This window comes from Chlamydotis macqueenii, chromosome 4 (genome assembly GCF_036417535.1).
Source record: "Chlamydotis macqueenii isolate bChlMac1 chromosome 4, bChlMac1.mat, whole genome shotgun sequence".
Classification (NCBI taxonomy): Eukaryota; Metazoa; Chordata; class Aves; order Otidiformes; family Otididae; genus Chlamydotis; species Chlamydotis macqueenii.
The window spans coordinates 23,946,117-23,971,943 of NC_141559.1; the positions used below are offsets into that span (position 1 = coordinate 23,946,117).

Genomic DNA, 25,827 nt, shown 5'->3' on the forward strand with positions numbered 1-25,827 from the left:
TCTAGGAAAGCGTGTTCAAAAATATTTTGGAGGGTTTTGTGATAGGTGAAATTGATCTGAAGCCTGAATTTCGGAAAAGGACTGCTGAAATAAAAGGTAATTGCTTTTCTATTTCCACAGTGAAGTAGTCAACTTATAGCTCCTGCAGCTAAACAGGGATATTAAGGCCCTTCATGTCCAACTTAATCTGATTATCTTTGAGCTATTGATAGGCTGTCCTCAGGCATAATCATACCTGTTGCTGAGGAGTATATTAGTCCTGCAAGATCCAAACTTTTCCCCACATCTTCTTTGTAGTGATTATTGCATCACTTGTTATTCCTCTTAAATAGGAAGTACTTGAATCTAAATACCAATGGTAAAACTGTGAAAAAAGAAAATAAAACTTGTAGTGGAAGTCAGTTTCTCCAGCAATTTCCCAGTTCTCAAAAATTGTATGAGTAGCACTGCCTCTGTGTACTTCTTCATAACGTTTCTTCAGTGTCTGCTCATGTAATAAAGCCAGGTTGTAGCATCTACTTTAAAGACCTCTAACTCCACAGTGCTGGGTGCTGTAGCTGTTTGTATAAACTGCAATATAGGATTGGCCACGATGTGGCAGTTGTGGAAAAACATGATTTTTAGATCTGACAATACTTTTGGTTCTGTATATTTTATTCTACACAGCTGTAGTAAACATCTACACTTGCTAAGCAGAAAGATTGACCTTCAACATGTAAAGATATTGAGTTTTTTAAATGCTACAAGAAGTTGAATATATGTTTGGGTTCCTCAAAACAGTTTACTGTGCACTGCGAGTTACACCTATTAGCAGTAGGATTAGATCAGTCTATCAAATTCAGTACACACATTGTGTCTAATTGGAGAAATGCATCACAGACCATGTTCATTCTTTGATATCTTTGCTTTATATACAGATTCCAGAAGGAAGAGAGGGTTTTGGTTGGTTTTCTGTTTTACTTTTTAAAATTCAATACTAGATAAGCCAGTGTCATAGTTTAGCCCTGATTGGGACCAGACTACACAGTCTCTCTCTCACTCCCCTCACCCTCCAAGAGAATAGGGGGAGATATAAGAAAAACGGCTCAAGGTTTGAGATAAGGACGGGAAGAAATCCTTAAAATTACTGTCACGTGCAAAACAGACTCAACTTGGGGAAAACTATTCATTTATTTCTAAAACTAGCAGGAGAATGAGACAGGGAGCAAGATAACCTCCCCCCACCCCTCCCTCTTCCTGGGCTTAACATTATCTCTACTACCTTCCCCACCAAGCGGCACGGCGGGGGAAGAGGGAATGGGGGTCGCGGTCAGTTCATCACGTGTTGTTTTACACCGCTGCTTCATGGTCGGGGGAAGAACTCCTCGCATTCCTCCTCTGCTCCATCGTGGGCTCCCTCCCACGGGCCACAGTCCTTCATGGAACTGCTCCGGCGTGGGTCATCTCTTCTACGGCGTGCAGTCTCTCCAGAACAGCTGTCTCAGCGGGCCCTCCACGGGCCACAGCCTCCTTTGGGCCTCCACCTGCTCCAGTGTGGGGTCCTCCATGGGCTGCAGGTGGATCTCTGCCCCTCCATGGACCTCCATGGGCTGCAGGGGGACAACCTGCTCCACCATGGTTATCACCACAGGCTGCAGGGGAATCTTGGGCAGGACCCGCATTACTCCTCTCCCTCCTTCTTCACTGACCTTGGCCTCTGCAGTTGTTCCTCACAACAGGCTGGCAGATGCCTCTCGGGATCCTTTTTACATCTTATTCACTTCTCATCTCCTCTCCACTTCTTGCAGCCAGGCTGGCCAGAGGGTGAGGCCTGCCAGGCCCACAAGGCTCGTGCCTCCCCCTCTCTGCCCCCGCTCAGCTGCTTCACATCTTTTCTTCCTTTTTTTTTTCCTGTTTTTCCCTTCTTAAATACGTTATCGCAGAGGCGTTATCACGGGACATTCTGCTACCAATTGGCTCGGCTTTGGTCTGCCCTAGGCCCGGCCAAGTCCACTGAACAGAGGGGAGTGACTTCTAGCAGTTTCCTACAAAAGCTGCCACATTAGGCCCCCCCTCACTTAACAAAACCAGATCAGCCAAATTTCTGAGTAAGTTACAGAGAAGTAGTACCTCCTTAAAGTGACTGCAGAACACTTTCTCTGTCCAGCTTTTCCCAGCTATCTTCTTTCCCATGTCCTTTCTTAGCCCTATCTGACCAGTGTCTATGCGGCATGCTAGGACGCTTGCTGGCTTTCTGGCAACCAAACTGTCATCTTGGCAAATCTTCTGCTTGTAGAAACTGAATGATGTGGGCTGTTTTTGATAAAGCTTGGTGGAGCTGTAACTAGGGACCCAGCACTATGAAGACTTACAGCAAAACCTTTCAGATCTGGGGCCTGGATGTCATGGTGTTTAATTTTCTGTTCACTATGCATATGTCAATATGCATATTCCTGCATAGCATCCCATCATGACCATAGGAACAGTGTACCAAAACTTACCATTAGAAGCACTAGTCTTGTTCTAACCTCTCTTTAGTTTGGAAATAATTCACTTGAGCTTTTTTAAATGTAGTATGAAGAGATTTAAGGAGATGTTGAAACTATTGACAATGCTAATGAAGTTAATGTAGTGTAGAGAATTTTATTATGTAAACAAATATAACATGTTTTCTCAGTGTGTTCTATTTGAAAACAATTCTGCAGTATCTAGAGTACAGCAAATATCAGTTAAAACCAGGGCAGGTTCTGTCTTGAGTAAGCTGACACAGCAGTGGACTAACATAGAACAGGAGGCCTAAACTAATATCGTTTTAGTGGACTTTCATCAGCAAGTGCACCTTCAACAATTTCAGGAGTGCTGCATTTACTACCAAGAGGAGCATTATTTTCCCTCCAGCTTTTCAAGCCAGGCAAGTGACTATTGCACTGTTTCCATATATATTGCTACTTCTCTGCAAGTATCATCTCTACAGATTTTCCTGCATTTATCAATTATCATGGCTCGGAGGCATTTAGGGGGCTAGGATGGGCAAGTTACTAACAGAAGTGGTTTTCACATCCTTACAGTGTTGCAGTTAGATTGATGGCCTGTGCAGCAGGACTCCAGGCATATACTGAATGGAAAAGAGAAATGTTTTTTAGAAAAGTAATTTGTCTACTGGTTTTAGGACTCTAGTCTCCCCTAAGCCCCCAAGTAGTCAGTGCCTTTGTGAAAAGCACTGACAGGCTTCCCCAGCCACTTGCAGGTTGCAGATTATAATGATCTTGGCCATTTAGATGAGTGTTTTTAGAAGCCCGTCATCTTAGCTTCACTGTCCACTCTGGAGAGAGCTATTCTGACTAGAGAGGCATTTTGGTTGTGAATCATCAAGCCTGGATGACGTTATAGGAGAGGACGGAGTTAAGGTAAGGAGACTAGTTGCAGATTGAGGGACCCACAGTACCACACATGTGAAGGCTGAATTTATGAAATATAACAGAATTAATTTTAAAAGTTCAGTTACCAAAGAGTAGCAATTACCATTCTAGGGACCTTGTGTCATCAGCTAACAGGGTCCCAAGGGATAAAGCAACTGTAATTCAATCTTAACTAGGCCAGAAGGAATTCAGCGGCTAAGCAAGCAGCTCTGTCCCACAACAGCTTTTTAGCGTGACCCAGTTCAACAGAGTTCTTCATTATATACCCAGCTTAAAGCATGTCCATGTCCTAATAATTTTATTCGCCAAGGAATGTGCATAAATGCTCTGCTAAATCAGGCTAGAAGAAAAAGTGTTCATGGGGACAGGGTGTCTATTCTTTCTTCCTCTTTGCAATCCTGCCACATCTCTTACAGCAAAATGAGCAGCACTTGACAAGAATGAAGACAGCAGTGGCTGCACAGGTGAACAAGAATGCTAGAACATCCAGGCAGTGGTACTGGTACCAGGTGAGATGGTGAGCAGCTGGTCTCAAGTGCTTTGCTCCTTTGTGACGCATGACAAATTCAATCCAGAAGACAGCTCTGTCCAGAGGCTTAACTGGCTGGTCGTGGTGTATCTTGGATAACATTAGAGCATTTTCCTTATAGCTGGGGGAAAAACAAAGAAATGAAGGAGATATGTCACCAATTCCGGAAACAACCCATTCAACACCTGGAAGTCCTCTTGAGGAAGGTAGACAGCCCTGCTTTTAGTTTCATCAGTGTTATTTAAACATATTTGAAACTGGCCCAGTTTGCTACTGTCTGCATAAAACTGGGTTATGAACAGTAATAGAGAAAGCCAATCTTTTGCAAATAAGTGTTATTCAAAATTATTTCAGATACTCCTTTTAAAAAAAAGGAACATGGAAGCATTTGCAGCATTTTCTGTTCCAGTATAATATAGTGTGCTGGTTTTGGCTAGAATAGAGTTAATTTTCTTCAGAGTAGCTAGTATGGGGCTATATTTTGGATTTGTGCTGGAAACTGTTAGTAATATGGGATGTTTTTGTTACTGCTGAGCAGTCCTTACACAGCATCAGGAACTTTCCTGCTACTCAGACTGCCTTGCCAGTGAGTAGGCTGAAGGTGCATGAGAAGTTCAGGGCACACACACCTGGGACAGCTGACTGAAGGGATATCGCATACCATATGGTGTCATGCTTAGCAATATAACTAGGGGGAGGGGGTTGGTGGGGAGGGGAGTGGCACATGCACCAGATGTCATCTGCCTCATCATCATCCAGGTTCTTACAGATCACCTCCACCATGGCTAATTCCCTCAGATACTGGATACCTCCATCAATGTTGGTCCCTTTGCTTTGGGAATTTGCAAGTTCTTCCTTGAAGGGGTACCTGTCCTTAACACTTGACAGGAGTCTCTGCTGAAGACTGAGGACTCCTCCCTTTTTCCAATCCCTTTGTCAATGGCCCTATCCTTACCAGAGGATCCCAGCTGCAGGGCTTCCTTACTCTCTAATTTCTGACAATCAAATTACTCTTCTGTCCTTTCTGAGAAATGTTGATTCTCAGAAATGAAAGATGGTTTTCATCTGAAACAAAAACTCATGCTATTTGGTATTTTTGGTTCCCAGAAGAGCCAGCAGAATTTCTCACATCAGCAGCCCAAGATTTTAATAATCTCATCCTACTGTAAGGCAAGAACAAAACTCACGTGGAGTTGTTAATGACTGTATTCAGTGCATCAACTAGGTCCTGCGTCTTCAGCGTGCTGAAATCCAGCTCAACTGCAGCTCCCTTAGCCCTCATGTGAGCAATGTTGTCGTGCTGGTCGGCAAACATGGGAATCCCAACCATCGGGATCCCGTGATAGATAGCTTCATAGAGCCCATTGGTCCCACCATGAGTGATAAAGGCCTTTGTCAAGGGATGGCCTGTATCAAGGAAGAAGCACATGTAATAGCAGCTGTGGCAGGCTGCATTCACAGGGACGTGAGCACTGCAGACTACCTGGGCAAGTGCACTGCTGGAGAAGGGAACAGCCCTGACATCTGGATCAGCATCAAAGCTTGCATGCTTAGCTTTCACACATTCATGTTTATTTTAATGCAATGTGTGAATCAGCATGTTCCTCCAGACTACCCCAGAGTTACTTCAGCCCTTCTGCTGTTGTGCAGTTCTAGTTTTAACATGGTATCAGATTCACAGCAGCCCACTGCTGCAGCCTTGCTTAGGCCAAGAATTTTGAAGAATGAGACCTGAAGATTAACTGCAGAGGCTAAATCCAGCTGCAAAGTACATTTCTACTTTGATACTTACTCCTGCCTACAGGTGGTTCTTAGCCCTTCCAAAGAATTGCTGCTGAGCTCTGTAAGACAGAGGCTTTTGCTTTAGAGATCCATCTTCATAGCTACGTTCAAGTTGCTGCCTTCTTGAGCCACTGGTCCCTACTCCCTTTACAGCCTGGCTGTGTCTTCTATGGTTCTTACACGGCCACTCAACTTAAAATTAAAAGCAGGCTAGGAAATTAAGGCTCCAAGAGCAAACCTCTGCTGCTTAAGCTGCAAGCCACAAGCAGTGTGTGGTTCTTTCCCCTGAATAAGCCATTTTAGTGAAAAAACAAAGGAATAAACAGTTTTTCTGAGGGCACAATGCATCCCAGATATAATCAGTCTCACCAAGCAGGTCATTTTGGGGTATCCAGTCATAAATCCTGGTGTTGCTGCCCAGAGTTTCTGGTTTTTTTCCTTTGTACCGCCAGAGGACCTTGAACAAAGGAAGAATAAGATAAACATAGTGCATGTGACATGCCCTTCAGTATTATTACATGTAATGTAAGGCTAATTCAAATGGCTTTGTCTCCAGTTTAGCTCTTTGATTAGTTATTATGTGCTTATTATAAAAATTGCATAGAGTGGTTTTTATATTTTGGCCTATTGGCGCACCTCCACGTCATTTGGTTCAGAGAAGGGGAAATGCCAGAACTCCCCGTGAGGTGACACAGCAGTCTGCCTCTCTGCAGAGACCAGCTTCCCGGCTGTGGCACATCCAGCAGAGCTGTAGATAAAAACCAGGCTAGTCCAAACATAAAAGGCTCGCTGAAGGGGTGACAAAAAACACAGCAAGTTAGCTTAGACTAGAAAGGAAATTCACCTTCTGTGGAAGCTGGCTGAGGGCTCTGGCAATCACATTACTTTTTTCATCGGTTAGGTTGTAGACCATCGACCCGAGAGAGAATACCACGATGCCATGTTCCCCTGAGCTCTGAACAAATTCTTCCATTTCCTAGGAGAGGCAGAAAACATACTAAGAGTAATTATGCACTGCAGATTACACAGTGTTCTGTGAACAGACAGCATAACCTTTTTAGCTTATCAGGGAGATGATCATGAGCACTTCTACTAACAGAAGGGCTTTACAAAGATAGTTTCTCCCCAAGAAAGAGCAGGACAAGTGAAGACAGGTGGCAGAAGATTTGTCTTTTTGAAAGCAAGACAAGCAGTTTCAGGACACATTTCTTTCAGAGCACAAGCAGCAGGAATGGATCCTGGTACTGGTGTGAGAGGGCCATACCCTGTGACACCCTCCTTAGCACAGTCAGTCATGGTTCTGGATTTTCCTGGAACAAGTACTTTGCATTTCATAGCTCTGCAGGAACAGTGGCTGAAACCTGACAGAGATTTTCAGCATTCTGATCAGAGATTCATCGAGTCGCTGCTGTCACTTTGTTAGTCAGCTAGTTCTCTATTTCTTGCAATACAGCGCATGTTGCTAAACAGAGTTTCTACAAATAAGACCAACAGGTCTTCCTGTTCCTTTTTTTAATTAGTATCATGAAATAGAGCAGTAGCATCCAAAAGAGAGCGGTTATCCATTTCCCCCAACTCAGCCCCTGATACAGGGGAGTGGGAAGAGAGTTAAAAGATTTCTTTTAGTAGACAGCTTGCATCCTCTAAGGCTCCTACAGAAGTGATAATCTAGACCAGACCTTGTCATGTTGCCATCATCGGTATTTGGGAATTTCAGATTCCACCTGAATATTGCGAGTCATGGCAGAGTGTAGGCTGGAGATGCTGAGTATTTTACTCCCTTTAAGATATCTTAAACTAAGTAACGATAGAAAAAATGTTTATCCCTCGTGTCTCTGCAAGTCTTAACTCCATTTTTTCTAAAAAGTGTGTCGATTACAGTGCCTTTTTGCATCACGTATTTCAATGTTATCATGGGCTGCAAGTCTGTCTTAGAATTGAATCTAATGCTTAACTACTCTGAAGTGGCACCTATTTTTCCCAAAACAAACAATGTATTCCCTCCTGCTGACCTCAGCTATCCTCTTTTAAGACAGCAGGCTGTAAACTCAGCCCTCAGCTTGCACAAGTTTGGACAGATTGCTAAATAGCTCCATGCTCCCCACCGGGAGCAGAGCATCTTCTTTAAGAATCAGCTTTCTCAGGACATGGCTTGCATAGTCAATCAGGGAGAAAACCTTTTTGTTCTGCTGATCAAACAACCAAACAACAGCAGAACAAAGTTGGGATACCTTTGGTAATGGCTTTGCAGGCTGGCAGTGAAGTCCTCCAACGAACTCAAAGTTGGGCAGGAAAGGGCGTGGAAATTCGAAATCCCAGTATGTTCTGATTAACCATATATCTGCTTTCCCCATCGTCTCACACAGGGTTGTGGGCCTTCCTGTGAGCAAGGTACAATAGGTTTACAATATGCACAGGAGCAATCTTGTTTGCTGTAGATTGTGAAATGGGAGCCTTACCTTTGTCTTTTGGCACTCCCAGCCAGTGTAGTCTTATCAGATCATGCATGAAATTAAAACATGGACAAACCAAGACTTATTCTTTGCCCTGTCCTGTGTTTGGGCTTGGCAAGGCAATATGATCTTTAAAAGGATTTTGAACTTTCAGGATGAATTTGGAGCAGTGCAAGAGTAAGTGCTAAGCATTTAGTTTCTGTGATACAGAAGTGCAATTCTTGTACCACTGAAAGACTTCATTACCTGTGCTTGTAATAAAAATGCACTTTGAGGAAGAGAAAAAATCACATAAAATTTAGTTCCAAATAAAAAACAAATTAATCACAAAGTGATTATCTCCACTCAGGGAAGAGGAAAGTTTCTAAACAAAGTTCTGTGGCATTTTTCAAATGGTAACTGAGTCAGTGGCTGCTCATACTACAATAAAAGACAGGTACAGCCATTCCTAGTTCTCTAGGGGACTGAGTCAGCTCCTTCTGACACATATTGGGAAAATTTGGCCAAATCTGTAGATGCTTTGAATGTCATTTTATGCAAAATCCAATGTCTCTAGAAATGATAGGATAGGATAGGATAGGATAGGATAGGATAGGATAGGATAGGATAGGATAGGATAGGATAGGATAGGATCGGATAGGATCGGATCATTAGGGTTGGAAGGGACCTTCAAAGGTCATCTAGTCCAACCCCTCTGCAAGGAGCAGGGACATCTCCAACTCAATCAGGTTCCTCAGAGCCCTGTCCAACCTGGCCTGGAATGTTTCCAGGTATGGAGCATCTACCACCTCTTTGGGCAACCTGTTCCAGTGTTCCACCACTCTCATTGTAAATTTTTTTTTTCCTTACATCAAGTCTGAATCTACCTCCTTCTGTTTTAAACCATTACCCCTCATCCTATCACAACAGACCCTGCTGAAGAGTTTCTCCCCATCTTTCCTATAAGCCACCTTTAGGTACTGGAAGACCACTATCAGGTCTCCCCGGAGCCTCTTCTTCTCCAGGCTGAACAGCCCCAACTCTCTCAGCCTGTCCTCATAGGAGAGGTGCTCCAGCCCTCTCCATCTATAGAAAAAAATCTGATGGGTAAAACCATTTTACAGCTTCCCGTTTGGAAATACATATATTCTCAGGTAAAAGTTGCAAGTTATCTTTGCAGTATTTTCCCCACAAAGTGGAACTGGGGAGTAAAAGGGTTAGAAGTGTTGGTAAATGATTGTCCAAAGACAGCCTAATGCAAGCAGGACCAAGTACAATAAGGAGTGGTTACTGTTTACTCGTTATCTGCCTGAACATAGATATTCTGTGTAAGATTCAAAGTCCGTTGAACTAAAAGGTCTCTCTTTAACAGACTTTGAATCAAGCCTGAGTTGTACTAGGTTGGAAAAAAAATTACAGGTATGTATGTAGTTTAAGGAGACTATTTCAAACTCTGAATGGTGGAAGAAAAGGAAAGGTGACAGTTCTTAGCATTTATTATGGCAGAATATCATAGAATCATAGAATAGTTTGGACTGGAAGAAACCTTTAAAGGTCATCTCGTCCAGCCCCTCTGCAAGGAGCAGGGACATCTTCAACCAGATCAGGTTGCTCAGAGCCCTGTCCAACCTCGCCTTGAATGTTTCCAGGGATGGAGCATCTACCACCTCTCTGGGCAATCTGTTCCAGTGTTCCACCATCCTCACTGTAAAAACATTTTTTCCTTATATCCAGTCTGAATCTTCTTCCTTCTATTTTAAAACCATTACCCCATGTCCTATCACAACGGACCCTGCTGAAGAGTTTCTTCCCATCTTTCCTATATGCCCCCTTTAGGTATTGGAAGGCCACTGTAAGGTCTCCCCGGAGCCTTCTCTTCTCCAGGCTGAACAGCCCCAGCTCTCTCAGCCTGTCCTCGTAGAAGAGGTGCTCCAGCCCTCTGATCATCTTCGTGGCCCCAGTATGAACTCATGCTTAGCATACTGTACTACACAGGGTTGCAAGATGATACCTCAGATGATGCATGCAATGTGAATGAAGGATGCTTTTTTGCTCTGCAGTTGTCCAGACACAGCCAGTTTTCCTAGTTACAACAGGGTTAACTCCATCCCTGTGTTGTCAAGGGAGTTGTCTCCAGTGCCTTACACTTAGTTAATTAATTGTTTTGCTCTCCAACCTTCATCTGCTACCATCTTAATTGTAGAAGTGCCTGTCATCAACAGGCAACAGCTGTCCTCTGAAAGCACTAAAATGAGCATACAGCCCACTGCAAGAGCTCACCAGCAGTGCCATCATCGACAAAAATTAGAACTATGTGCTCTAAAGATCCTCAAGAGGAACTAGAGCAAAACTGCACTGGTGTCTGTTAGACTAGACCAGGCCTAAAAGGGAAATCACAGCTTCCATGTGACCAAAACAGGATTACCATCTCTGCTGACCATTGGGAAAGAGTATTTTGAGACAACAGCACTGAGCTTCCCAAACATTCAAAAGGCACAACCTAGGCAAGAGGAGAAACAACTCAACAGCTGCCTTACCTAAGACATTGCTGTAGTACCCATCCCATTTGTCTTGCCAAAACTTCAAGAAAAATAAATCCATGTAAAAGTAAAAGAGGAAGTTCCATAGTCTTTCCTTGAAGGACATCTGGTCTGTCAGCCCTGTTGTGCTAGCAGGTACAAAAGATGGTGGAGATGGGAGCCCACCACACAGGCGCTCTGCCACATTCCCATCAGAAAAGCGGAAGCTGTAGACAAAAGGGATTGCTAGGATTTCTGCTATGAGCTCCCCACCTACAGACAGGGGGTCAGCGATGAGAACATCAAACTTGGCATGCTGCAGCTTTTCTATCAGCTGAGGGTTCGTCACCAAGATATCACAGGTCTGCTTTGACATATTGGTAAAGGCCTCCAGGTCTTCTTTCATTCTCCACATAGCCTTCCAAGAGGAGAGATTAGAGACCTCATTTATCCAGAAATTGAGGAAGTCCTCCATGATAGCATGCAGGCTCTTCTGGGTAAAGGGGACTTGCAGGACCTCAAAGGTGAAGGGGGAGGAGGTGTCTTGGTAGTCGATGAGCAGATTACTTGAGGGCACCAGCACAGTCACTTCATGACCCCGGAAAACGAGCTCTTCCAGCAGCACTTTCACATTGATCCAGTGACTCGCATCAGTGGGCCAGACCACCACCTTCCCACAAAAGCCAGCGCTCCAACAGCATGCGTAGGCCCAGAGCAGCCAGGGGAACCTTTGCCCCATCATCTCAGCAGTCCATGTACAACTCTGGTCTCATTGAGCTGGAAGCAGTTCACTGCTCCGGTGTGCAAACACTTCAGAGCCAGCCTATAAAAGTGAGATCCACTTGGCGCCAAGATTGGCAAGTGAGCATGTCAGAACACCAAAAAAAAACACTTATAGGAGGACTGGGCAAGCAGGAAATCCCCTTCTGGAGTCTCCTGCAGAGCCACAGCTGATCTCAAAATGACAGCAACTCCTGTTTCTGCTCACCACAAAGTGCATTTTGCAGCATGTGAGCACCAGAAGCCCTTTCCCGATGTTGTGGTTTAATCTTGATAGGCAGCTAAGCACCACAGAGCCTCTCACTCCCCCACAGTAGGTGGGGAAAAGAATTGGAAGGGCAAAAGTTCAAGAACTCACGGGCTGAGGGAGAGGCAGTTTAATAAGCAAAAAAAAACCCAAAAGTAAAATGAATAAAAACAAGTAATGCAAAAAGAACAATTTCTCACCATCAGCCAACTGATGCCCAGCCAGTCCCAGAGCAACAGTACCCCTGGCAAACTTCCCCTTGCCCCCGGCAGCTTTTTTTTTTTGCCGAGCACAACATTGCATGGTATGTGCTATGCCTTCGGTCAGTTCAGGTCAGCTGTCGTGGTTGTGTCCCCTCCCAACTTCTTGTGCACTCCCAGTCGACTTGCTGGGAGGAGCAGGGTGAGAAGCAGAAAAAGCCTTAATGCTGTATAAACACTGCTCAACAATAACTAAAGCATCTCTGTGTTATCAACACAATTTTCAGCACAGATGCCAAATATAGCCCCATGCAAATTACTATCATAGAATCATAGAATAGTTAGCGTTGGAAGAGATGAAGAAAATTAATTCTATTCCAGAAAAAAATCAGTATACTCAGAACTTTAGTATATCAGTATACCAGACCTTCAAGGTGAAGATACACATTCCTGTACCAAGCAGGAGCTCAGGCTAGGGAAAGCACATGAGCAGCCTATGTGCCCACAGCTACGAGATTAACCCCATCTTATCACTTGACTGCAGCCTAGATTTACTTATTTGCCTACCTGTAAAGCTCATTACAATTTTTATCTCCTCATTTACTAGCTGCAAAATGTCCTGTGGTGATTTACAAGTAGCCCCCAGGGTGCTCTAGTTGTTTTCCTCTCTATAACCAGGTGCTGTGGACACATAGCATTGCTGCTGGAAGGACACAGTCCTAGTAAAGATTACTCCAGCATCAGGCCACCCCAGGAGAGAACCAGGAAGAGGTGTGGAGTACACATTTTGCTCACCTTGCTGCTTCTATGCCTTCTCTTGGGAAGATGCTGCAAACTGGCATCAGTGTACCTGTATCACATAGTCCAGGACAGATACTGCTGAGACAAGAGTCCTGACTTCTCCTCTTGACTGTATTCTGCAGATGTGTTGAAGATGCTTGGTGCTATTGATGTCTTCAGGGAAAAGAACAGGCAGCTGCTCTCTCCTGAGCAGCAGGCGAATGAGGCTCAGACTGAGCACTCCTCCAGGAGCTCAGCACAGCCACATGAGCTCCCAGTGGGGCAAGCAGTCTTTCATCATGCTTCAACCTCATCAGTTGGGAAAGCCTTGAGGTAGCTCTAGGAAAGCAGCTAGAATAATAGGTACCCTGAAGAAGATTTTCCAAGAAGAAAGAGATGGTACCTGAATACACTGCAGGAGCTGGGACATTGCCCCATTTCTGTGAAATGCTTGCCCCTTCCTTTCACACCTCCTTCAGGACAGGATACACTCCAGATCAAACCATATCACAGTCAGGGTAGAAACAGCTAAACTAAGACAGCTAACAAAACAGGTATTGCACGTGAAGCCTTAAATGCTAAACCCCACATTTAACTGTAAAAAAAGACAACACAAGATCCAAGCAGCTCTGAGGCTTAAACAACAGGAGATCAGCAAATCAGTACTGCCAGCACTAGATTTTCTAGTCGCTCTGAAACATGATAAGCAACATCAGTAAACACACAACTAGGTACTCTAATAGTAGGATATCTGAACAACTTAGCTCTCTTAGCAGCATTACATCCTACTAGTGAAATATAAAGAGATTCATATTGAAATAATATCCATTTTATCTGCCACCAGCAAAGCATGTATGTTTGCCCTGTTTCCTTTTAAACATTACAGTGATCACTTAGAGCAAAAATGTGAAAATAATTATGCAACTATTACTTGAAAAAAAAAAACAAATACAACTATCTTCTAATATTTCTTTTAGACACTTTCAGAAAACCAAACAACACTGTCTCTGCTGAAGGCCTTTTACCACTGCAAACTGGGGCTCAGCTGCTGTCTCAAGCCTTTAAAAGACTGGAGGAGGCCATTATCTCTCATTTTGAGATAAGCTAGCAAGCAAGAAGAGTGCTAGGGGAAAACAGGTAGTATTGTTGTATAGCTTTGCAAAACTATTTCTTATTTCTACTTCAAAAGGTTTAATTCAGTAGTAGTATTTGGTGGGTATATAGTAGTATTTTGCTGTTCTTAGTGTTTGTCATTATCCATCTATGAATATGACTGATGAGCTCTGTTTCAAGTGGCTTTAGCATTGTTTTACCTATCTTAGAAGTACCTGTGTGAACTTAGTGGTACTAGTGTAGCTGGTCAGGATTAACAGGTAATATTTGTACTGCCTAGCTTGTTTGAGTTGATATGGGAATTTTGCAGGAAGCAGATGGGTTCAGGGCTGTCTTGCTCCTGATTTGTGCTTTAACCTGTAAACTCTGGGTACTTACTCCTGAATGTACAGCAGGTATGATTTCCGGAAGTAAGAGCAGCCTTACCTAAAATGTCACTGTAGTATTGATCCCAGCTTCCCCAGAGAAGGTAATGATATGCAATATCCTGCATAGTGTAGGTGAAGATGTTTTTTAGCCTTTCCAGAAAGGACAGCCTATCTGTTAGGCCGCTTAGGGTGGCTGGTACGTAGGAAGGAGGGGCTGGAAGTTTCCCACAGAGCCGCTCCACTGTGTTGCCTATGGAGAATCGGATGGTGTACACGAAGGGGATACCCAGCTTCTCGGCAAATAGTTCCCCACTGGGTGCCAGTGGGTCTGCCAAGAGGACATCAAAGGTGGATGCCGTCAGTTTGTCCAACAGCGCCTCATTCTTCACAACTCTGTCACAAATTATTTTGGTTACATTCTTCAGCTTGTGCGCCAGTTGAGCTAGCTTGTAAAGACTTTCCCAGACAGGTAGCGCTCTCTCCTGGTAAAACAAAAAATAGAAAGCTTCTTCCATTAAGGTAGCCATTTCCTTTTTGGTGATCGGCACCTCAACCACCTCCACCTGGAAGGCTGAGGGCTCTGTGGAATTGAGGATAAGGAAACACGAAGGCAGCAGCACAGTCACCTCGTGACCCCGGACCACAAGCTCCTGGAGGATGTACTCCATGTTCAGCCAGTGGCTGTTGTCAGCTGGCCAGACCAACACCTTCCCCCCAGACCCCCAGCCCAACACAGACAGCAGCCACAGCGCTGCTACTCCTTTCCCAGCCATAGCCTGCCCTCGGTGGCAATGCCCCCGTGGACTTCCTTCACCCTGAGCAACAGCAACCCTCCCAAACTGGGCTGGGCATGCAGGAGCCAAGGTAGCTGGAGCGAAAACCTGTCCTGGATAATGGAATGTTTTCCTGGGGAAAAAGGTGACTGGGACCAGCTGGCACCATCTGATGGTAAATAGCTTGCTGAAGCTGGAAGATGGGCTTCCTCTGGAGCACGGGGAAGCACTGTCAGCCCTGGGGTCTCAGTCCAGCCAGGATTGTGTTCTGTTGGTCCTCCTGGCCCTCCTGCCTGTCTAACTACAGTCTCTATGTTATTTGGTAGAAGAGGTGACTTTTTCATTCTTCTGGCTCTTTGAAAAACAACTATGTATGCAGTGAAGATGTTCACCCACCCACTGTATGGGCACCCTTTTGCTGTATAAAGCCACTGAGCATCCATTTACAGTGCGCTTAAGGTGGTGATGCAGGGCTGCAGCTAAAAAGTTGCATCTCAAAGTGGATGAAACTATATGGCAAGTGATTCCAGAATCAGAGTAAGACTGTCCTCCTGTGAACTTGCATGCATCATGGGAGGCCAGAGCTGGTAGTGATGGTGTGGACTGTCCTGCCTGACACTAGGTGCCAATTATGCACTGTAAGTTGAACCAGAAAATCTGTTAAACAGTTTTACTTACGATCACCCTTCTGATATGCGATTAAGAAATAGTTAAAGTCCTATTCACTGTGCTAAAACTCATCATTACTGGGCTTCTGCCCAGCTCTGTTATGCCATCTTTTCGTAATGTTGTTGTGCAAGCCTTTTGCTACTGCTTCTAGCTTTCATTCTGCCTAGAGCGTCCTTTCCAGGATGAAATGATGAATGAAGCTGAGATACCCCATCTGCTGTGCACCTTGCATTTGTGGAGTCCTGCAGCATGCAGGTATTTGCAGGCAATTGAATTCTGAGAGATTTGCAAGTGCTCTTTTTCATGACCTCAATGTGAGGTTAGCCAAAATGACATGTTGATCACATGTGACTAATATTTAAATAAACCTATTTTTCTATGTAGTTACTCAAAACAGTCCAGAAGAAAAGACTGCGGAGGAAGACTTATTGCTTTCACTGTTTGCTTTTAGGGGGAGGGTATGTTTTAACTTAAACTTGTTTTGGGCAGAGAGGATTGGTCTTATATGTCCGGTGACATAAGTGAAGTCTCTATTACTAAGCCACAATGTGTTTTAGTACTGCTACTGAGGGTGGCAAAGTTGGCTCATAATTCACCAGCTCCCTCCTCCTTGTTATGATGCTCTGGATTAAGAAAACAGCTCTGTGCTGGCTGCTTTCCTTGCAAGCAGTCATTGGAGGGGGAAATGTGTAAACTGAGCTCCCTTGCTGAGGGCCCTATATGGTGTGGAAGTTGTTTCAAACTCCAAATTAAAAATAATTTGGGCGAAAGTCAAATCCATGATTGGGATGATCACCAATCCATGTCTCCACGCAACGGCATAGCAGCACAGCACCCTGGCAGGGGAGTTGGTGCAACTAATGGACTCCGGTGGCTCATTCCCTTCTCCACATAGGGACATAATGACAAACTTCTTCATGACCTCTCTCAGACCTTAACTTTGCCACACTGCCAGGTTCCTAGCTCTGCAGATTGTAAGGTGTGTAATGAGAAGTGAAGTAGCAGAAGGCTTACCCAAGACCTTGCTGTAGTAGATATCCCATTCTCCCCAGTAGCTCTGGAAAATGTAGTCTTGCAGGTAGTAAGACACAATGTTTTTTATTCTCTCACCAAAGGACATGCAGTCAGTGAGTTCAGACAGGGCTGCGGGAGCGTAGGATGGTGGGGCTGGGATCTTGCCACAGTGCCTCTCCACGGTGGAGGCCGGGGAGAAGCGCAGTGAGTAGATGAAAGGGATGGCCAACTTGAGAGCCAGGAGGTCCCCGCAAAGGGTCACTGGGTCTGACAGCAGCAGGTCATAGCTGGACCCCTGCAGGTGGGCCATCAGCTCTCGGTTGGTTAGCACCGCATCGCACATTAGCCTGTTCATCTGGTGCCAGTTTTTGGTCAGTTTTCCCAGCTCCTTGTAAAATTGCCAGAAGGTCAAGGTGGTTGGCCTGTTATTCAGCCACAGTGCCACTACATCCTCGATCAGCTTCTCAATGGTGTCTTTCTTGAAGGGCACATTATAGACCTCAAACTTTTCCGCAGCCTCAGACCTGGGTTTAATGAAGAGGGAAGCATTGGATACCAGGACAGTAACGCTATGCCCTCGGCGGATGAGCTCCTGTATAACTATCTTCACATTCAGCCAGTGGCTGCCTTCCGTAGGCCAGACCAACACATTCCTGCAGAAGACAGGCCCTAGAACAGTGACCTGAAAAATAAGCAGCTGGAGGTATTTCTTAGAGCTGGTGGGTTTTGTGGCCATGGCAGTGCTAAGGGCCAGATAGCCTGGGAGTTTTTCCTTCCAGTTGGGAGTGCTGCACGTCTGAGTTGTGTTTGATGGCTCTTTATTAGCCCTCTTAGCAAAACCAAGAGTTTGCTGCTGCACAGGTGGGGCCTTTAAAACCCACGTTTGGTTTCAGGTCTGAAAAGACAGAAAAAGATGTTTGGTCATTCACTTTTACCTTTCTACCTTCTATCCTGTTGGTTTCCCCCTGAGGGAGCTCCTTCCCATGGTTAGCAGAGTGGCAGCAATCCCCGCTGTCAAAGGTCTGCCATCAAGCTACTCCCTTTGCACAAGAATAATTTCATCCTTTATTTTTTTTATACCTTTTGTAGTTTTTCTGAGGAATCCTTACCATGAAATAAAAGCAAATAACAGGGGTATCTTCTAGCTGTGTAATTACTGTATCAGTAAATGCTGGCAGATTTACTGTAAGTATCAGCAAATGTTGGCACTACTGCCAACAGTGAGAAATACTGAGATTTGCCAAACTGATTTTTAAGTACTCGTTTTCAACTGCAACAGCCGTAGTATCTGTATACGTAATGTTTCTATTACTTATGGCAGCAAACGTACCTGTACTTAAAGATGTATATATCTAATTCTGAGAGTTTCCAAGCTTTCTCCACTTTTCTTTTCAGAAGCAGCACAGGGGCTTACTTAGCCAACAGGCAGTGGTGCTACAGGGAGTGCTTGCTTGAAGATATTGCTAGACTTGGGGCAAAAGCCCTGGGCAACACAAGGTGGAGAGACACCTGTGCTGGGATTAGCAGTGGCAAGTTATACCATAGGCATCTTTAAGCCTCCTCAACCCTTCTGCAGCCATGTCCCTGCTGGTAAATAACAAGAATTACTGGCAGTCATGACCGAGCCTCTGCGGGCTACCTCTCCAGGCTTCACCATTAATTCAGGTTGGTGAATCTTTACAGAGGAAGAAACTGCAAGTGGGCCAGTCCCCTGGATGCCAGCTGTGATAATCAAAGAAATCAGCTGCATTGCTTCCATGGACTAGCAATACCAGAGGCAGGCCAAGGAAGGAGAGGCCACAGGGTACATGTAAGTGGCTGATGTGGAAGCGGCATCCTTTTTCAGGGTGAGATGTTAGAAGTGCTGATGTTTCCCATGCTGAGAGACAGCAGCAAATCCTTCATTTGGGTGATGATAATGCCGATATAATTTGTAGTTCTGATATGTGACAGGTGGTTTTCGACTGCTCCCAGACAACTCTTAACGCAGGAAGCTCACTGCTACTCTCTGGGGCACATCACCACCAACCTGGTCATGTTGTGGGCTCAGTTCAGGTGCCTACACATGGATCTGGGGCCCTCCCAGCCCCAAAAGGTGCTTCTTAGAGCACTCAGAGCAAAACCCACATCTTCTAGGCTGGCTCTCACTTAGAAAGGTGGCACTTGGAATGTCAGGTGCTATGTCCTGGAAGGCGCTCTTAACCATCAGGAGCCTAAAACCCACGCATACACTGATACACTTGATCCAACACAATTTAGGGAACTAATGCAATGCAGCAGAAGACTCTTACCTAGCGGAGTCTTCCAAGGTACATAACCCCTGTGCTCTGAGCTGCAAGGTGCAATTTGCTACACCAATTTGCTTCTCTTTCTTGCTGCTCACCTCTTCAGTGCCTGGGCTAGTCTGGCGAGGTTGGGTATCAGGCAGAAGGAGCTTAAATAAGCTACCCTCTGAACTGGGGTTTTCAAAAGGAGGAAGTAATACAATATGGGATGATCACAACAAGGCATGTATTCTGGGATTATTCATTGCTTTGTTATGCTCCAGTAATGTAATAGCCAAGATGGTCTTCCCATGTTACGTTATTACAGAGACAGATTCTCAGAAGGACTTTGCCTTGTGTAGCTCAGAAATATGGTGTCTGACTTCTAAAAAGATCCCTTTAGGGTCCCAGCTGGCAAAACAAAATTCCTTGTTAAGTAATAGACTTGTTTATAAACTGTCCACAGGAACAAGGAGAAAATCTTATGGTTTGCAGAGTTTTTCCGAAGTTGGTGTGTTACTTGTGCTGGGTGTGTTGCCCTTGATTTGGGAGATCTAGGCAAGTTTTTAACGACTTGAAAATACAGGAATCTAAAGATGCACCTCCATGGTTTTTAAGTACTGTCTGTAATATTCAACCTAACTTTTTCTAAACTCTCAGAATTCAGGGCAAATATGCCAACATGTTCCAACAGTAATTTGGCCTTACAGCTAGGAGTTTCACTACTATCTCTCCATAGACCTTTGTATTCACGATAATATTTCTGGAGGGCTAATTTAGCTTATTTAGGAAAGTTCTCTAAGAAACATAAAGCTTTTCCAGCAACTATTGAAAGGCCATGTTCATGTGAGCTGAGACAGATGGGAACCTGGGTTTCATTCCAAACCCCTCAGTAACTAATTCATACTAATTCATCCGTAGCAAATGAGAGTTATTATTAAGGGAATCAGAGCGTCAAATTTGTCTTGTTTCCATGACTCAGATTACTCTTAATGCAGAGAAGATAAGCATTTTGAGAAGATTAAAGGACAAAATCCAGCAAATGAGAGAAAATTGGCACTGAAGAAAGTAGATGGTGTTAAGTGTCTGTATTTCACACATCTAACTATGCAGAAGCACTGCAAACACTGATGCAACGTCCAGCCTTGTTAAGTAATGACAGGCTTTTCAAAGCGAAGATGAGTTACGCAAAAGTTAGGCAATACAAATTAGTGTTTTACACATACTGGTCCCTTCACCATTTTGCTGAATGGGGGGGATTACAGTGTACATGGCACCTTTATTTCTAGAAACCCCTGATGCCAGCCAGCACCTCAAAAATTCGGTGCCAGGGTAGAAAAGGGAAGCTTTGCCCTGAGAAGCACCAAATGACTCTGTGGTTTTCCTTTCACTTACTGCAATAAAGCAGCTTCTGGACAGGGGGAGGATGTATGGGGAAAATATCAAGGTTGGCTCATCCCTGAGTGCAGATGGAAGAGAGTGGATTGAGCAATTTTGCAGAGGCACATGTGCAAGCATTCAGTAAACTGCCCGCTCCTATATAATGCCCAAGGGTAATAGGGAAACACTGGCAAAAGTTTATGAGCTGAAATAGCCTTACCATAACCACCTTTCTCAGCTAAATTGTGTCTTTATGCCTCTGCCTTGCAGTTGTAGAACAAGAATACCATGGCCTAGGTTTATAGCATTTAACTTGGTTTTATTGATTCAGTTTAAGATTTTATAAACTCTCTTCACTGCTGTTGCAAAGCTGCAGGGACACTTTGGCATATGAACATATAGATATCTGGGTGGCTTGCACCGGAACCATTTCCACTCTGGAAAGCCAGGGGAAAAAAAAAAAGAAAAAATGAGAGAAGCTCCAGGCCAAACTTTGTGTCCCTGCTGGGAATTGTGCATTTTTGGTGGAGAAGAGGTGCTGCCCCCCATCCTTGCCAGCTCTACAGTGAAGTGCAGCCACACAGACTTGCTGAAGCTGCCTGCAGATATGGCACACCCCGGTCTCGCCAGCATCTGTCTGACCCCCAGGGGAACGCTGAGTGCTATGGAGATGTGCAAATCTGCAAATACTAAGGGTATAGACATGGTGGGACTCATCTAATGGCTCAACAGCAAGGGAAGTAGCAGTTGCTCTCTCCCTCACGTCTTCTCATGTATGTTTGCTGCTCATGCTCCCATGCCAAGTCTAATTCCTGTGCCAGATCAGCTTGCCAATGATTTCTTTTAGTGAATGAGTTTGCTGCTGGCCCAGGGAGGAGCTGGACAAAGACCAGGCTGTCACGGAGCAGGGATCCTCCTGAATGCTTGACCAGCAGCCATTGCATTGAGCCACATAGTAAGGTATTCACATGCTATAATGCATGTGTATCCTCATAGCTCTGCGACAGAGTGAGAACTAAATGAAATCCCTGCTAAATGTTGACTGAATCGGCCAACTGGACATAAAATTGCTGCTGTACTGTAGCTTCTTGGTGGTTTAAAAAAGAAATTTGGAAGCAGAGCAAGCCTTATCCCTGACCAGGGGATATTTATCAGAAAAAAAAAACGTTTTCTTACTTGAATGCAGCCTGCTCAGGGTCCTAATACACATCTGTGTCTTACAGGACCGAAGTTTTTCTGTTTGACCCTGGAAGCTGCTGGCACGAGGTTTGTACCTGGGCCTCAGTACACAAGTGGCACACCTGCCACTTGTTCCCGAGAGGTAAATCCATGTGAGAAGTCTGCACCCCGGCCTTGGCACGCATCCTCGAAGACAGCCTCCTTGCCAGCGCTGCCTGTGACAATGACTCCTCTTGTGCTTCAGCATGCAGGGAAGGTAGAGACTACTTTTCTTCTGATATTGCAGTTTTGGAGCTGATATGTCACAGCGTGGTCTGGGATGCAGAGGGGAGCAAACTGGAACTGTGGAGGAGTGTTTCTGCATGTCTGTCTGAGAGGCAACCCCTCTGCTCTCAGGAAATCAGGCCTAGAGGTTTGGACTAGGGCTTCACCCTGTAACTGTGAGGGATACCGTTTCATCCCTGGGGGTATTTCACCAGGAGAGGTTTGTGGGGAAGGAGGTATTTCACCATTCTCCTCTGTTTGCACTGGATGCAAAAGTGTGATTGTCGTGGTTTTGTTAGTGGGGGGGGGCCTAAGGTGGTAGCTTCTGTAGGAAACTGCTAGAAGTCGCTCCCCTTTGTTCAGTGGACTCGGCTGGGCCTAGGGCGGACCTACTGCTGGCCAAGGCCGAGCTGATTGGTAGCAGAATGTTCCGTGATAACGCCTCTGCAATAACGTATTTAAGAAGGGGAAAACAGAAAAAAAAAAAAGGGAGAAGAGAAGATGTGAAGAAGCTGAGCAGGGGCAGAGGCGCAGAGGGGGAGGCGCAGGCCTCATGGGCCTTGCAGGCCTCATCCTCTGGCCTCTCGCCAGGCAGCCGATTGGGCCCGACTCGGTCCAGCCCGGCTGCAAGAAGTGGAAAGGAGATGAGAAGTGAATAAGATGTAAAAAAAGATCCTGAGAGTCATCTGCCAGCCTGTTGTGAGGAACGGCTGCAGACGCCAAGGTCAGTTCAGAAGGAGGGGGAGGAGTAATGCGGCTCCTGGCCAAGATTCCCCTGCAGCCTGTGGTGACGACCATGGTGGAGCAGGTTGTCCCCCTGCAGCCCATGGAGGTCCACGGAGGAGCAGAGATCCACTTGGAGCCCGTGAAGGACCCCATACTGGGGGAGGTGGATGCCTGAAGGCAGCTGTGGCCCGTGGATGGGACAGCTGTTCTGGAGAGACTGCACCCGTGGAAGAGATGACCCACGCCGGAGCAGTTCCACAAAGGACTGTGGCCCACGGGAGGGACCCCACAATGGAGCAGGGGAGGAATGTGAGGAGTTCTTCCCCCGACCATGAAGCAGCGGCGTAAAACAACGTATGATGAACTGACTGCAACCCCCATTCCCTCTTCCCCCTTGTGCCGCTCGGGGAGGAGGGGGAAGGTAGTAGAGATAATGTTAAGCTCGGGAAGAGGGAGGGGTGGGAGGAGGTTACCTTGTTCTCTGTCTCATTATCCTGCTGTTTGTAGTAATAAATGAATAGTTTTCCCCAGGTCGAGTCTGTTTTGCCCATGACGGTAACTTTAAGGATTTCTCCCTGTCCTTATCTCAAACCTCGAGCCGTTTTTCCTTATATTTTCTCTCCCTGTTCTCTCGGAAGGTGGGGGGAGTGAGAGAGAGACTGCATAGTCTGGTCCGATCGGGGCTGAACTACGACAGGGATTTTGGCTGGGGCTGCTGTATCCTGCACCTGGGGTGTTTGGAGGCTGGAGGAACATCCTTTGCTTTGGATATCATCAGCTTGGATGCCTGGACCTCTGCATGAGATGTGGGAGCACCCTTGGCTGCTCTTACTCTGAGCACCAAGGACTTCACCTGAGCTCCTGCCACTAGGCCAGCAGCAAACCCATTCTTTGATCCATATCTCCACTCCTGGCTGTCTGTGCGCAGCCACGAGGAAGGCTCCTCGGTCTCCATCGGGGCTTTCACCAGTGATGTATATAGCTTAGCATCAACAGGCAGCAGGAAGAGAGGCACTGCGTTCATATCAAGGGATTCAAAGTCCTGGTCTTACAAGGGTATTTACAAGGGAGCTCCACTCATCCTGCCCTTACTTGCTAGATGGTCCTTTTAAGGACAAAGTTACTTCTGTGATCCCTCCTCTGGCCTGATAACCAAGCGCTTTTTTCTTTCCTGGGGTCTTAGCAGCTTGGGCCTACACAAAACTCTGGGGCACAGCATTTCAGCCTCCCCTAGCCAGTTATGTTGCATCTCTGCTAGCAAGCACCATATCTACATCGGTGAGGGGGAGGTGCTGTTAGGATTGCACTTTGAGCCCAGGGACAAAAGATACAAATACAAAAAAAAAACCCCTGATTCTCATCAAGAAGTAGTGAACGAAAGCACTTCTTGAAGCATGTTTTACGCCCCTATACACTTCACAGGAGCTGCTGTCTGAATTATGAAAAGGAAAGACCTGGCATTAAAGAGTAATCTAATAGACCAGAGATGCTTTGGGGAAACAAAAAGTAAATCTAAATGCTTCTACACAAATGCAAACATGTAAGGGGCAAAGCAGCGGCAAGTGGAAGGCCTGGCTTTATATCCAAGCAGCAACACAGAGGCATGCAAGAGGTTTAGGGAGGGAAGAAAATAGTTGGAACAAATTACAGAGGAACAAGTTTTTTACATTAGTGGAGGAGCAGTCCTTGGCAAGAACAATGAGGCCAAAACACACGCTGGTGGTGCTGAGTTGTAACAGTGGGAGTAAGAATGAAAGGAAATTCCTGTAGCAAGACGTCATGATGTCAAGGGCTGAGAGATAAACTGGCAGAGGAAATCCAGTGCCTGAACAGAATAAGATGCCTTCAGCCTGAAAATATACAGCTGGAAGAGGCTGTGTTATGAGGAAGGCCTACAGAGTCCCAAAGGATGGGGAAGATCAATGTGGATGAACTGCTGGTAGTGCATGAAGCAAGGGACCTCAACCCCCTCAAACTAAAAAAGCAAGTTGCAGGAGAAAAGCGAATCCCCGGGAGAGGTACAATGTGTGTGATGTGGTGGATGCTGTGAGAGTAAGGGCTTCAAAGGCATATTTGTAGAAGACAAAACTACAGAGTGATCAGACACAGGGAACCACGCTGGCTCAGGAGCTTTCCTATGTGGTATCTTTTCTGTACAACATAAGTGGCTGAAGCCAGCACTCACCAGTTCAGGTATTTCTGCTCTTGTCTGTAATTCCCTGAATTATTTTTACCGTCTCCTCTTCCGGCATCTCTGGCTCAGATTTGCTTGTACTGAGACTGCAAGTTAAGAGGGGACAGTGAGGTTCAGAACTTGCTGCATCATTCTGTAACAAATCAGTACAACCAAGCAATGCACAAACTGCATCATACAACACAGAGAAGCTCCCAGCATCTGAGAGAGAGCCAGGAACCATTTGCAATCATTTTATTATGACTTAAAATAACATTTCTTCCAAGGAGGGATCACAGTTCTGTATCTTCTCTTTTTCTCCTTATTTTTTTCCCCACCCATCCCAGGTATGTAATACCTATCTCTACTGCATCGCCCACCACCCCTACTTCAGTTGGGTTTGTGGTATCTAATGGCCAAACTCCAAGGATTTTGCTGAACGAGTGGACTTAACTCAGTTTTGCTGCCTGTATATTCAGACAGGTCCCACTTGACCTCCAGTCTCATTCCTGGAGCATGGCGGAGCTATTTCACATCGAATAGCCCCTGTTTCAGCGCTGGGTTGTGCCTGGCTGCATCCCTGTCACCTTACCTGTCCCCGATGTCCTCGGTCATTTCTTTTTAACCTCTTGGCCTATTTCACCTACTTCTGAGAAATAAATTTCATCTTCAGAGATGCTCCATGCCTACAAGCTATGAATATTTCCTTCACGTTGCAGGCAAGTTTGTCTTGTACGTGCACCAAACAGAAGAGAGGATGATGAACATAAGCAGGAGAGGACCGCATCCGAGGAATAGGGATCCAACAACCATCCGACTCAGTTTCCTTTTCTTACATGATTGTGACATAAAAACAGCTGTTTTAAAAGCCTCAGCTTTTAGCAATGCTGTTCCAGCCCTTAGCAGCATTATGTGCCACTGTGCTGCAGTGCCTTTTAGCTGTGGTTTTTCTGGCCATGGTGGAAGGGGAAGCAGCCAAAGGTACCCTTTCCTTTGAACCCCTTGGGACCCACCATACCTGACCGGCGATGTGGTTGCAGGAAGACTGGCACACCATAGCAGCTGCCAGGTTCTTGAGAGCAGAACAGCACAAAAGCAACCAGCAAAATCCTCCTTTTGCCTCCAGGTTTGTTGCTCCTGGGTGGAAGGATTGGTCCTAAGCTTCCCAGGCTGCGTCCATCTCCCGGCCACCCTGGGGCTGGTTTTGTCCCCATCCCACTCACCTCACCTCTTCCAC

The 25,827-nt window shown here is 45.5% G+C and overlaps 1 protein-coding gene across 3 annotated transcripts; it reads right to left on the minus strand.

Annotated features, from left to right (window-relative positions):
- Nucleotides 1-2,599: 2,599 nt before the first annotated feature.
- LOC104480048 (UDP-glucuronosyltransferase 2A2-like) lies at nucleotides 2,600-25,668 on the minus strand. Of its 3 annotated transcripts, XM_086747263.1 has the most exons (8): nucleotides 25,183-25,668; nucleotides 24,603-24,697; nucleotides 16,605-17,499; nucleotides 7,941-8,089; nucleotides 6,554-6,685; nucleotides 6,079-6,166; nucleotides 5,115-5,334; nucleotides 2,600-4,048 (listed from the first exon to the last, which is right to left on the minus strand). In XM_086747263.1, exons 3-8 carry the CDS (start codon nucleotides 17,338-17,340, stop codon nucleotides 3,772-3,774), a joined length of 1,602 nt encoding a protein of 533 aa, XP_086603389.1. In that variant the 5' UTR covers nucleotides 17,341-17,499; nucleotides 24,603-24,697; nucleotides 25,183-25,668; the 3' UTR covers nucleotides 2,600-3,771. The 3 variants fall into 3 exon arrangements, with proteins under 3 accessions (XP_086603389.1, XP_086603387.1, XP_010119171.2); XM_086747261.1 differs by having other exon boundaries at nucleotides 24,603-25,668; XM_010120869.2 differs by lacking the exons at nucleotides 16,605-17,499; nucleotides 24,603-24,697; nucleotides 25,183-25,668 and adding an exon at nucleotides 10,679-11,402.
- Between the last annotated feature and the right edge of the window lie 159 nt (nucleotides 25,669-25,827).